General features: G+C 39.8%; 1 protein-coding gene across 1 annotated transcript in view; it reads left to right on the top strand.

Annotated features, from left to right (window-relative positions):
• The first annotated feature begins 348 nt into the window (after positions 1-348).
• Positions 349-14,996, top strand: part of TMEM26 (transmembrane protein 26) — a 33,330-nt gene continuing 18,682 nt past the window's right edge. Inside the window, exons 1-2 of the mRNA XM_039482566.1 lie at positions 349-539; positions 10,893-10,971. Coding sequence (XP_039338500.1) covers positions 349-539; positions 10,893-10,971 — 270 coding nt within the window. The remainder of the gene's footprint in view (positions 540-10,892; positions 10,972-14,996) is intronic.

Genomic DNA, 14,996 nt, shown 5'->3' on the forward strand with positions numbered 1-14,996 from the left:
TTTTCTAATCACTGACTGGAGGATTGGGGGGGTGGGGGGGGAGAAGGAATCCTTTATGTGCCTGTGACTCAATGAGATCAGCCAGTGCTGTGCGGAGTCATGCATTAGACACCACTATAGTTTAAAAGCCTGGTTTTGATTTTTTTAAAGAGTTTTCAGGAAGTCTGGGGGAGGGGCAATGCAGTTTTTTTGTTAAACTGGGCCCCTTTGTTGAGATGGAACAAGAGGAAAGGTCTATCTGCTTGTGGTGCATACACACATCAGTTATTCCCAGGGAAACTTCCCATTGCCTGTAAAAGGCACTGGGCCACCGCAGTACTGGGAGAGGGGGTGGGGGGCCAGCTGAGAATGGAGCTGCTAGTGCTGCTCAATGCCCTGGTTACACGGCTGCTCTTTGTTCTACACTCTCTGATCGGGGTTTGGAGAGTGACTGAAGTGAAGAAGGAACCCAAGTACTGGCTGCTGGCATTGCTCAATCTCCTCCTGTGCCTGGAAACTGGGCTCACCCTCAAGTTTAAGAAAGGCAAAGGCTACAAATGGTGAGCATATCCCCTTTGCTCCTTCAGGGTGTCTTTTGGCTCTTTGCATGCACACTTATTGCAGATCTGAGGCTCACGCTAGCTGGATTGCTATATTATTTCAGAGCTGAGACTCACTTTAGCTCTGCTACATAAGCTGCTCTTGCCTTGTCTTTGTCGAGATTTCAGGAATTTTTGCATCAACTGCTACAATAGGTTTGCAGATGGGATTGTGGGGGGGGGGGGCAGTAGAGTTCTGGACAAGCCACTGCAAAATCCAAAAGAAATTTTTAAAAGGGTAGTTTTGCATCAGGCTCTTTGGAAATCAAACTTTTGTCAGAGAAAGCATTGGAAACTGTGAGAGTTTCATGCAAGGCATTTTTGTTCTAGTGCTGCTGATCTAGAATGCTGAAATAGCTAGGAAGAAAAACTACGTAACTCCTTTTTGCCTTTGCTACAATCTGCACAGACAGAATATCTGGGCTCTTTGAGCAACAGCTTGTCAGGTAGCAACTGTGCCAGGGCAAAAATCCTGGAGAAAGCAGGCTGCTCCATTCCATAATTCCAGCAACCTCCTCCTTCTGCTAGTCTCACTGATATCCACAGTTTTCCTGGAATATTATTCCTCATCAGTGCTGGCTGCAACAATGATTACCCTGAACTGACAATCAACAAATAAAGATGTGTACAAGCCACTGGCATGGTATGATGTAGATTCTGCTCAGTATTTCAGTTTCTAATCTGCCTGAAGTTAAATATGGGAGCCACTAAACTGAAAATGTTTCAATATAAATGAATGTGGGTGAGAGACAAAGATTCCTTAAAAACATACCACAGTTTTCCCTAGCACAAGAATTTTACATGTCTAGAAAGTGCTCATACAAACAGGATGACTTTGCTTCTGTCCACATCCCATGTGATTCATTACTCTAAGAGTGAGCCAAATCAACAGCTCTGTGTAAGCAGAGGTAAATGTTTGCATCTGCCAATATTATTATGGATCTTCCATTTGTAGAAACTCAAGCCACATGTCCCTGAAAGTAAATAAACAGATAAAAAAATGAAAGATAGTTTTATGATAATAAATGCTGACACCGTTGTGTGAATGAAATACGTTATAAAAGTCCAAAGTATTATTGTGAAGCAAGCCACACACTTGTCACAGTCTAAACTCAAATACCCTCATAGCACTTCCATCAGTCTTCTACCTGAATCCATACCAGGGATGTACTTTTTAAATAATGCAGTAACTGTTTAGTGATTATAGGGATCAAAATACATGTTTATTATATAGAAGTAGTATAGGAACATCTCATTTTTGTCAACAGCAGTTATGCAAAGGAATATTTCACACACCTGTTTTCAGAAAATTCTAAGAATAGTATTAGCTGTGCAAATAAGTTTGTATTCAACAGAAATCAATGAAAAGTCTTGAGGAAAACAAATTGACTCAGGAGCTAGAGCAACCATGCAGAAATGTTTTTAAAAAACTGGACTCAGTCCTGCACCCTGTGACTTCACTGGGAGTAAGATCAGGCCTGATAACAAGAAGGTGTCTAGACATTTGCGGATAATGGGTAAAATTTGTATGAGCACCTAAGTGAACTCAAAGCCTAAGCCCCACTGATGTTTTTCCCTGTATGTTCAGTTCCCTTGTGACTTGCAAATGGGCTAAACTCCTATATCACTAAGGCACTTTTGAATTTTTTACCCAACATGTTAGTCTGAAGCATATCTACAGGGAGTTGAACTGCTACTTAAAATAGATTAATGATTCTGCAAGAAGTTTAAGGAAAACATTTTTAAAAAAGTTTACAAGTTTGCTATTGTTAAAATCCCACATGACACAAACTGATACCTTCACTGGCATTTTCAACAGAGAACGGATGGAATAGACACAGACACTGAACTACTCTCACCACTAGAAGGAATCCTTCCAGATGAAAGTCAAGGCATAATAGAGAGTTTACTGGAGGAAGCTTGCACTGCCACTAGTCATGCCCTATCTGGTCAGCGAATAAAAAAGGGGCGTTTGCCTCCAGTGCTGTCAATCTTTTAGACCTTTCCACAAGGCACTCAATTCAGCATACTTTTTTTTTTAAATCAACTACCATAGAATATTGGGAACAACTAGCCCACCATGTTTAATGGGTATATACAAAGTATCTGCTCAGTCTTTTTTTAATTCCATATAAATTCTAATATCCTCCTCTGTCTTCTTGGTAGAGTTTCCTCTGGGACGATCACAGAAAGTCTTTGCCAAGAAAGATACCCTTGGCAAAATGTTCATTTTGACTGTGGCTCTTTTTCCCAACCAAAAAATTTTATACTTCCCCCCACACTCCAGACCTCTTCATTTGCTCAAACAAAAAGAGATCTTTAAGATCTCTTTTTGAAATTTGAATTCCCAGATATCTTATAAAATGTTGCCCATTTGTATCCAAATGTTTTCTGGAGGCATGACTTTTCAGTCTGGCAAATTTAAAGCAAGCGTTTTTCTCAACTTTCTAGAAAAGCTGTTTTATATAGAATCGTAGAATATTAGGGTTAGAAGAGACCTCAGGAGGTCATCTAGTCCAACCCCTGCTCAAAGCAGGACCAACGCCAACTAAATCATACCAGCCAAGGCTTTGTCAAGCTGGGCCTTAAAAACCTCTAAGGATGGAGATTCCACCACCTCCCTAAGTAACCCGTTCCTGTGCTTCACCACCCTCCTAGTGAAATAGTGTTTCCTAATATCCAACCTAGACCTCCGCCACTGCAACTTGAGACCATTGCTTCTTGTTCTGTCATCTGCCACCAATGAGAACAGCCTAGCTCCATCTTCTATGGAACCCCCTCTTCAGGTAGTTGTAGGCTGCTATCAAATCCCCCCTCACTCTTCTCTTCTGGAGACTAAATAACCCCAGTTCCCTCAGAATGCTCCACTAATAGAAGTGATGGTGTTTGGTCAATTAGGAAACTATATACAACATTTATATCAATCTTTGCAGACATTTTTCCTAACAAAAAGCTGGTTCATATAAAGCACGCTGTGAAAAGCACCTGGATAGACAAATGATCCCAGAGAAATGCGGTTTGATTTGGAAAAGAGGACCAGTAGCTTCAGTCTTTAAGATACTGTTTCAGTGCTACTTGACACCAGTCAGGTTAAAAAATAGAGAGATTGAATGGGAATGAATGTTGGAGAAATGTTTGGTGAAACAGGAGATCTTATGCAATATGGTGGAATGTCCACTCATTAGAAAGTATTGGGATGCAGTCCATAACCATATATCACAAATTGCTGGATATTTATTACCAAGTGATCATTTGGTGATCCTTCCTAGCAGAAATAGTCACACAAAAGGAGCTGAACAATTAATCTCTCTCATCTGCTAGTAGTTGCTCACCTACTGATAGTGTCTCACTGGAAAAAAGAAATATAGTCCAACCATAGAGGGATGGTTCAAAAAAAAATATGGGAGGTGATTATTATTGAAAAAATTAACACACCAATTATATACCCAGCAAAATAGACAGAGGACAAATAGATATTTGGCTACCTTTTATTCAATAGTCAGACAAAGTATATTCACTTCCAAAAAACCCCAGCATTCCTGTCCAATAACATTTAATAGACATGCCATGTCTGTTGAATATGTGTAGTCAGAGATTTCAGACAATTTAATACAAGCATTAGAAATGACATGCCATGGGTATTAATGATCACTGTGTAATACGGTAACACTTAAATAGAGAGATCTTGTGGCTATATTCCTCTATAATGTCTCATTAAACAAAAGTTCAGCGTCGTAATGATTGTTTTGAGAAGGAGGCATTAATACTGCCTAAGTAAATAAATTCCACTACACTGGATATTTTCCTTCATAGTATTTCACACAAGCATAAAACTTAGATGAGGAAAAGAATATTTGCTTATTTATTTGGATTTTTAAGAATGTAAAGAAGGATCTATCCCAGCCTCTAGATACCCCCAACATTTCTTTAAAAATCAAAATAAAAAACAGCTGGTGCTAGCTGTACCATAAACTAGCAATAACCAGCAAATATAGTCTAACTCCTGGCCATTGTAGGATCGCTCCTAACTGGGTTCATGGAATTAGCTTTATTGTGAAAATGGTATAAGAAAAACCCTACTGATGCCTCTCTATTCATATTCTTTATGGATATTTCCATGTCAGCTAGCAGGCAGCTGCTAATCTCAATTGAATAATGGAGTTGAGCAAACAGTTCACGCACAAGTTTAGGTGCTGATCCTACAATGCATTGCACATGGAAAGAACTCTGGGCCCACTGAAATCAGTACAAATTGCAAAGCTTGGGTATGTAAAATCACCACAAACTGCTCCTGAGGTGGAAACCAGATACAAAGAATTTTGAGTTAGTTTAAACAATAAATACATTCAAGAATTTTGCTATCAAGAACATTCTGCAAACAGGAAAAGGGAAAATTTGATGAATTGGGGCCCAACTCTGCAATACACTGCACACAGGATAACCCCTATGCCTGCACAGAGCCCTAGTTGTACTGTGCTGAGCAGCTACATAAATGTCACAACATTGTCGGCTCTTGGACTGGATATTCCATCCCAAAAGTGAGAGTCCTGCTACATGACTTTATCCTTCTAGATTAATACAACTCAATCAAACCTACAAAAATAGTCTAGAAAAACCAACATTGCCACCCATTATCCTATAGTTATTTCCTATAAGGTAAGGAAAATACCCAACAAGTTCATATGTCACCATGATTTAGCAGTTGGTAAACACTCCATTCTTACTGATGCTCACTGATTATTCTGTGTAAGGAGATCGCGAATACCTTGTGACCTTCTGGCAATGGGATAGATTAGTGATCTTCCTGTAAATCTGGGAAAAATTTAAGAGGTATGGTACAATGCTTAATCATTGTTTAGGAGGAGTTCAAGGCTGACTGTTCATATATAGGTAAACTCCAGTTATTCAAGTAAGTCAGGGGACATCCAGAACCTCTTTGGATACTTAGAGTTTTAGATAAATTATATTTGGATTTGAGGGATAGAAATGAATTTCAGATCAATCAGTTTAGATAACTGGGTTTACCTGTAGTCAAAAGTATACAAATAAGATCTAGATATCAGGATTTAAATTTATGTATATACATATATGATCACTGCACATTTGGGCAGAGGTTTGTGTGACTGAACAGTTTGCATCAGTGCTTAATTTGTAATGAAAGAGGTGCCAGGGCTCAAGCAATTTTTTTTTTACTTTCATAACTGACACAGCAAGCCCAGAGGTGCTGGAGCTATGAACTGCCAAGCCTAACATGCCTGGCAAGCCCTGGCACAAATTAAGCACTGGTTTGCATCATATCTGTCCACAAATTATGGTTAAACATAGTTGCTTGTTGCACTAGCACAGGCAATTTTAACAGCACACATGGAGATTAAATAATATGAAGGAGCTGGCCAAGGAACGTTTCCTCTAGGTTGCTCCTTCTAAAAAGAAAGGCAAGATTAAAACCCCTGAGCTCAGCTGGGTAGAGACAGCATCATTAGATCAGCAGCATTTTAACCTGCCAACTAGAGAAAAATTTCCTGTGCTAAAATCCTACAGGAAAGATATGCAGTGTAGCGGTAGCCACGCTGGTCCCAGGATAGTAGAGAGATGAGGTGGGTGAGGTAACATCTTTTATTGAGCCAACTTCTGTTGATGAGAAAGACAAGCTTTCGAGCCACATAGAGCTCTTCTTCAGGTCTGGGAAAGGTGCTCCGAGAGTCACAGCTAAATGCAAGGTGGAGCAGGTTGTTTAGCATAAATCATTAGCACAAAGCAATCACTCTACGTCTGACCTATCAATACTCATCCGCAAAGAAAACCCGCACAACAGCTTCAAAAGATGAGTCTGGGAGCTTAAATTTATGAATCTGCTCAACAATAAAAATCATGGACTGAACAAAGACACTGGATTTATGGATTATTACAACAATCTCTAACCCACTAACCATAGACACCAACTTCCTTTCTACCAGGGAGGTGCTCGACTCCCCCCACCCTCCACCCCAGGCCTGCCCCACTCCACCCCTTCCTCCAAGCCCCAACCACCACCTCACCTCTTCCCACCCTGGCCCTGTCCCCATTCCACCCCTTCCCCCAAGACCCCACCCCTGCCCCTTCACACCCCCACCCTGCCTCTTCCAACCCCCTCCCATGAGTGCGCCCTGTCTCCGCCCCCTCCCAGTGCCTCCTGCACGCTGCGAAACAACTGATTGTGGTGGGCAGGAGGCGCTGCGAGGGATGGGGAAGAGTTGATCAGTGGGGCCACCAGCAGGCACTGCAGGAGAGGGGACGCTTAGCTGCCGATAGGTGCTAAGCACCCACTAATTTTTTTCCATGGGTGCTCCAGGGCTGGAGCACCCAGGGAGTCGGTGCTTATGCCACTATCACTCTCTTTTTGTCCTATGACTGCAGAGGTGTTAATGGACCACTCTACCTTGAATGGCCCCTTCGAATATCTGCTAACTGCCTATGCTAAACATTCTGCTCCACCTGTGTCACAGGGAGCACCTCTCCCAGATCTGAAGAAGAGCTCTATGTGGCTCGAAAGCTTGTTTCTCTCACCAAACAGAAATTTCTTCCAATAAAAGATATCACCTCAGGTCCTCACCCACCTTGTCTTACAGAAAAGATAGGTAGCCATCATGTTTCTAGCTAAGATTGTCAAACATACTAGTTGTTTTCCATTTCACACCTGCTTCATGTTTCTAGGGTGGAAATTAGAATTACTTCACACTCAAAATATGACTACACTTCGATCAGTCTTCTAGCTGCATCTGTACCAGGGATTAGGTTGACCTAATGACAGTGCTTGGGGCACAAAATTTTTCACAGCCCTGAGGGACGTAGCTATGTTTATCTAATTTTTAAGCGTAGACCAGGCCTTATTTTGTTCTCTTCTGAAATGATCGAACGTTAAAAAAAAATGGAATCAATGACATCAGAATGGATTTGATTTAAATCATGATTTAAATCACTAGTCAGGAAGACTCCATTTAATCATGGATTTCTACATAAAAGTGCATTCTTGTTGGTTGTTATAACCTTAATACATATTCTTCACAACTCAGAGATAGATGTAGGTTTCATTTTTAGAAGGTACACACTACATTTTTAAAGTGATTTATTTTGAAAACTTTTCAGATTAGTTTTACAGCTATATCAGAAAACGAATGCTTGTTTGGTTATTTTATTTACCAAAGGTAATTGAAGCAGATATTTATGAAGTTATTGGGAGGTGAACTATCTCCAATTCAACAGGTTCATCATTAATATTTGGAGGATTTTCTTGCCAGGCTGTATTAGGAGGAGAACATCACCAGACAGACATTTAAAGGGTTTTATTTAACTAAAACAACAACGTTATGTATTCTGGATTTTTTTTTCAACAGCAAACATATAGTATTTTAACAAAATATGCATATGAATTTTTTAATTTAGTTAAACTTTCAAATTTTTTAAAATCAGGTTTGTTTTTGTTAAAATTGTTTTTAACTAAAATAGTTAAATAAAAATTTTTTTAAAACAAAAATTAAATTGACTATGTCAGCCGGGTCAACATGAGAAACTTAAAATATTGGCTTCTGCAGCTAACTCAGTCATCTTCACCTTCATTTTCCTGTTTGTACATAATCTGGAAAAGAAAAACAACCTTTCCTGCTTTTTCAGGTCCAAAACGATTTCTCAATTTGGAATGAACTAGTCCAAAGGAAGAAAATATTCTTTCTACACTAGCAGAAGAAGCTATTGCTGTTAAAAGTGATAGATTTTCCCTTCTAGTGAGAGAATGGTATGGTAGATCTCAAATCAATGAAGGCTACACTCAGAAAGCCCTCAAGACTTCTGGAATATACTGCTCAAACAGTTTCACTTTTCTTTCTGCTGCCTGTCCCTCCCTTCTCACATTTATCTCCAGACTTCTTCTCCTTGTCCAGATCTATTCTACCCCCAACAATCTTCTATTCATTGAACTTTTTGAAACTTTGCACTTTTAGAGAGAGGTAAGGGATTGACTATGTGTACACAAATTTGCAGAGGGACAATAGGGTTGAGGACGGTTATTTCTCACCTCTCTCTATTATTTATTTATTTTAAACCTTTTTTGCTGTTAACAAGCATGTTATCTCTGGAGACACAAGTCCACAGTTTGAGAACTGCAAAACTAAGCATCTCTGATGGTATCTTCTAAACTGAGCACTGAGCCCCATTGGGTAAATAGAAAGATTAACCTAAATAACCTATACAGAAGCCCTTGGAACCCCATAAGATTGGGTCCCTAATCCATGAACTATTGGAACTCATTTACAAAACTTTTCTTAAATATTACATGACTATATTGTCTCATACTATAGAATTAGAATTTATAATCCCTGTTGCATGATGAGGTATCTTTGAGCTATAATGCATCTTAATTAAAACAATCTTTAGATCGGTTTTTCCCTCAAAAAGCTTATAAAAAAACCCCAATTTAAATTTAAAAAAATCTGATTTTTTTAAAAAAATCATTGATTTTTATCCATGCTGAATGACATTGAAATGAAGTAAAAAATTAAATAAATTTAAAAAACCGAGGAGTAACTGGGTAGTTTTGAGGGGAGTAGCATCAGGAGTTTGATTGAGCCATTTTATGGCAGTTCAGCAAACTGGTACTTTTCTCTGGTAGCAATCATCTCTTTCTCCAGAAAATAAGCTTGATTTTAGCCCCTACCCCAAAATCTTTAGCCTTTATAGCTGCAAAAATAACCCTTCTAACCTTCAAAATGTAAATTAGTGGAGTGATGTCTGCAGAAATCCTGAAACAATAGCTCTGCTCACCTCAGTCAGTGTTAACTATGAAATCTAACAATGATAATTTAAGTGTGAATGTTGCTGCTTTGGGCAGCAGTGAAATAGTTAACAAAGAAAAAATGGAATTGGTCATATTATGAAGATCTGCAGAATCTCATTTTGAGATGAGGGTCACAAGAGGGTAGAGCTTAGACTGTGGGTGGAGCAGCTGGACTGACTGCAAGCCAAAAACTGAGCAGCTGCAGCAAGACCACCTAAATTGCAGAGCAACAGAAGGTCAGAGGCTGTCACCACAAGATCAATTTGAGCGAAAAAGGCTGCTTTAGGGAAATAACAACAAAAGTATAGTAGAGGGGCTAATATTTCCTATTATACCTGTGAACATCTTTAATTTTGCTGTCACACTGTCATGGTGAAAAGTTAGTTAAGGCTGTTTCAAGCTGTTTCATGTGAATTCAGGATTTAGTGATCAGGAGTAATGACAACCAAATAAGTTTCCTCAGGCTTGCTCCTGTACCTGTGAAGTCAAGGGGAGTTTTGTCATTGATTTTAATGGGAGTCGGATTAGATTCTTAGGGTTTGAACCAGTGCCCACGGAAGTCAGTGAAAAGACTCCCACCACTTCAAGAGGCTCTGGATCAGGCTCATTCAAAACAAGATATTAGATGGAATACTAACAACATTGGACCTGACTCCTGGTCCAAAAAATGAAGATGAAGAAAGTGTTGACTTGCATTTTATTGGGAAACCTGAGCAACAAACACAAGAACCAAAAAAGGGGGAAACGTGCATAGACGGCATGATAAAATTCCTCAGCGTCCTTGGAAAACATGGCCAGCTCAAGAAGCTGAATGCCACAGGTGTCAGAAAGTGACACTATGAAGATGATCAAAGCAAGCAGAGGTGACACAAAGTGAAAGGGAAAGCAGAGAGATCCACAACAAACAAGGTTACAGAACTTCCAGTGTAAGTGACATGCATATCTGGCCAGTATCTTTATAAACAGTTTTAGTCCATGTTGAAGGATTCTTTGGGGAGGAAACATTTGTTTTGGTTCAGGGTATTTATACCTTTGTGCTTACACATGGACTCTGATCTCAAACTCCTTTTACACCTGTGTAACTCAGTGGAGTGATTCCTGATTTACACCAATGTGAGATGAGAAAGAGGGCCTTCAGCAAGAGATTTTTATATACCCACTTCCACACAGAATTGAGTGGGCAAAATACATGAATTCAAAGAGAAACCTTCATTTTGTTTTTGAAAAAGGTTTTTAAACAAACCTAATCTTTGAGAAGTTGACTAGTAAACCCGTGTTAAGACATACATGTATTGATTGCATTAGGAATTCAGTGAGAATGGCAGCTGTTAAAGTGTTAGTTGCAGTTACCCCTCTCCCTTATATTCCATATGGCAGAAGTCACAAAACATTTATTAAATACAGTTCACACTGAAAAGTAACATTCTGAATGTTCCACTCAGAAAATGGTAGGATATATGTGGTGCTCATACAGTGTTGAAGCCATCTTTTCTTTTTCTTCACAGGTTTTCTCCAGCAATATTTTTATATCTGATTAGCACAGTACCATCATTATGGCTACTAGAAACTCATCGTGAAACTCAGGTATTTCTGGTGGTATTTGAACGAAACATCTGGAAACTGATTCCATTATTCATAGTCTGTCAGGTCTTATTTTTATTCTTCATTCCATTCTCTGGTGACACTCAGGGCCGGCTCCAGGCACCAGCGAAGGAAGCAGGTGCTTGGGGCACCCAATGGAAAGGGGTGGCACCTCCAGGTCTTCGGCAGCAATTCGGTGGCGGGTCCCTCAGTCTCGCTTTCTCTCTTTGAGCTGCCGCCGAAGTGCTGCCAAAGAGGAGGAGAGGGAGCGGAGGACCCGCTGTCGAATAGCCACCAAAGAATGAAGCGGCACGATTGAGCTGCCGCCGAAGTGCCGCCAATCGGCTTTATCTTTTTTTTTTTTCTGCTTCGCTGCTTGGGATGGCAAAAAGGCTGGAGCCAGCCCTGATGACACTACAACTACAGCTCCAATAGTAACATCTTTTGATAATGTTGGATTGGCAGCACTTCATTAAATTTGAGACCAAACTCTTTGGTATTCTGCTGATGTGGGTGGAACTGGAAGTCTCAAGATAAATGATATACAGCCTTGCACTTCTAGGTTACTGGTCTGAACCCAACTTAGGCTGGCAATGGCATTACCATCAGACAGCTGCTTGGTGGCTTAGGTAAAATACAATACTGGTTCAGGTCCAGTTCTTAGCAGACATGTACCATGGTCAAGGTCGAGGCATATTTGCCCACTATTGTTAGGAAGATTACACAGACACAGTCACTGCCAACCCTGTACTCCTGATGGATGAAATTTACCCCCTGTCCCACTTTATCCCTATTTTGAGGGTTTAAGTAGAGTTAAGTGATGCATAGGCCTCCTGCTGGCCCTCTGACCAGAGATGAACTGACTTCTATGCTCTCTGATTAAATAATAGAGCCAGTCTCCAGAGCTACTACACGTGTGATGAAGCAAGGACGGGGCCTGCCCGCAAGAAAGCTGGATTCTAGTCCTAGCTCTGCTGCTGATTCCCTCTGTGACTTTTGGAAAGCCGCTTTTATCTATGCCTTATTTTCTCTTTTAAAAAAAGTATACTTATACTTACTCCTTTTTGGGAAACATTTTGAGATCCCTGGATTAAAGGTGTTCTGTTAAGGCTAAGTCCTCTTATGACAACTTTCCATTTCAAGATTGGAATCCTTAGCTGCACCAAGGAAAAGCTTTGGGTAGTTGTAAGTGGGTATGGGAAGCTGCAAATGAGTCAGCTGCAGCTTTCCAATCACTAAGCCAATTCTATGCCAGTTCCAGCCCTAGTCCATATAGTTCAGAGCAGCATTAAGGTTCCTTCCTATCTTTGATGCACCCCATATGCCAGGTGGTGGGGACCAATAGAGCATAGAACAGGGCTAAATATGCCAGCTCTTAATCAGCTAATGATTCCTCAGTGCTGGATGATTGTCATCACCCCAATTAGGACATCTTTAAGTCCCCTTAGCACTGCCAGAGTGGCACAAAGGGGTTTAGCATGGATCAGGATTTAGCCCCAAGAGTTGCATTAGAACTTCCTCAGAAGAGCCTGAGAGGATCGTTAACGGAAAGCAATAGAAAGAAAATGGATAAGTTTGATTAATCAAACACAGAGCCTCATTTTCTCCTTTGAAACATTGTTAGATCACAGAGAAGCGTTATCAAATATTCAAAATTGCATTTGCACTGAGATTGCCTGAGGCTCTTTCTAAACACAGGAGCAAGAATTTATTGTCTTCATGTTTGGCACATCTTCCTAAACATTTGTGAACAGGTAAAGTGGATATTGAGAACATTTGTAATGATTAACTCTGGGCTAAGAAACAGGCTAATTTTATAGTCAAAGGCAGTAGATTATTTCCCAGAATGATGTTACAACATGGCATACTTTGTATTTTATTGATATACTGCTCCTCAGAATTAAAGCAGTACTATATCAAGTAAATAGTTTAGCTTATTCCTGGAGAGGGATAGAGGATTCTGAAAGTACATATGACCTAATGGATTCGAACCAAGACGTCAGGGAAGGCCATCAGTCCTGTTAATAATTAGGCCAAAATGTAGCACTCAGTTACAAGTGCTACTCTTTATAATAAAATATCTTGTGCCTTTCTTAATAACAGGATCAAGACCAGGCAATTGTGCAACAACTACAGAACATTTATTGAAAACACAATAAAAAGGTTTTGTGGTAACTGAGGCAATAAATACTATTAAAGATTTTGCTCTCAGATTGAATCCCTAAAAGTAAACATTAGCCCTCCCACCCCACATAGTAATTATTTAGGTCATAATGTAATGTGTACTCCCCTACCAATGAAGAGCATGGAAGTTTTGCTTCCATAAATATCACAGGAATGGGCACAAGTAATAACATACACACACACATACAATAAAATACAAGGCATTTTCAATATTTCACATTTCTGATATATGTGTGTGTGTGTGTGTGTGTGTGTATCTATCTATCTATCTATCTATCTATCAGAAATGTGAAATATTGAGAGTGCCTTGTATTATTTAAAGCAGTGATTCTCAAACATTTTTTTTTCACAGACCACTTGAAAATTGCTGATGATCTCGGAAGACACTTAATGATCTTTCCAAATGTTGTTTGTACTGTTAGCTAACTATTGTAAAGCGCTTTGGATAAAAGTGCTATATAAAAAAAACCTTAATAATAATAAACTTTTTTTGTTCTATAAAGAAAAGCCCACAACTCATATTTTAATATCAGTAGTCCTACCTTTCTAATGCGATGGATGTGCCCTCTCTCCCCCACTGTGGCAGCCACAGAGCAGGGACTGGGAAGGAGAGGGGGTCTCTCACCCGCAGCCCCAGCCCTGGAGCTGGTGAAAGTTGCCTCTTTCTCTGGCCGCTGCAGCCCTGCACATCCCAAATTCCCCCCACCCCCTCTTCTCACCCTACTACCCCCTCCCACCTACCCTCTAGCCCCCCAAGGCCACCACCTCACCGCACATGTGCATCTTCCCCAGGGTCCAGCACCTAATTAGTGGAGCCACACCTGCGCGACTCCACTAATTAGGTGGGTGGCCCTTCATTCTCTTGTGTGCAGCCGCCCAGGCGCGCTCCATAGAGGGAACTATCCGTGGACCACCTGAATGGAGCTCGTGGACCACAGTTTGAGAACCTCTGATTTAAAGCATGTTGGGATGCACTTTTTTAACAGAGGGTTATGGTATAAAGTCAGATTGAACTGTGTTGAGTAAAAAAAATTACTGTCAGTAAAATCAGTGAATTAAATAGCAAGGTAGAAAAATGACAAATATTATAATCTGTAAAAACACAGATTTGAGACATTCCTGTTTTCTTCCTAAAGCTTAAGGTCCCAATTGAGCAAGCCACATGAGAATGTGTTTAAGTGTGGTGCTGAATAGAGAATGACTTAAGTATATGCTTAACTTTATGCACATGCTTAAATGCTTTGAATCAGGCTCACAGAGAGCTCACATGTACTAGAGCAACAGCCCAGTTAAAGATAAATTTCCATTCAGTACAAAAGAAATCACAAGTTGTGCCAACCAAATATTTATTTTAAACAACCTTAAACAGCTTAAGAAGAAACCAGAATCCATCCCATAGACAGAACTGGTGCTTTGTACTTCATCTGGCAAAGTTTTGTGGATGAATAGTTTGTTTATTGCAAAACACAGCTTTGGGTTGACAAACTGTTTGCAAATTTGGGTAGAATATGGAAAATAGTTTCAGCTGAAAAAAATGAAGAGAGTGTCAAAACATTTTGTTTTAGCCTGTTTGATATGAAACATTTTCACTTTTCATTTTGAAGTGATATTTCAGTAGAAGTTTAACTAGATTTATCTTTAAGAAGGGGAAAAAACATCCCAAATCTAAACAAAAGAAAAAAGTAATTCAGGGTTTTTGTTGTTGTAGCAAGAAAAAAAAATTAAAAGTTCCATTTTGAGTTAACCTGAAATGAATTTTTTATTTTGGATTTTTCAGTTTGGCCACCAAACTAAGAAAACCATTGTTTGCTCAGCTTTACTCTGTCCGTTTTAAGTATGATTTT

Source organism: Mauremys reevesii, linkage group 7 (assembly GCF_016161935.1).
Source record: "Mauremys reevesii isolate NIE-2019 linkage group 7, ASM1616193v1, whole genome shotgun sequence".
In the NCBI taxonomy this organism is placed as follows: domain Eukaryota; kingdom Metazoa; phylum Chordata; order Testudines; family Geoemydidae; genus Mauremys; species Mauremys reevesii.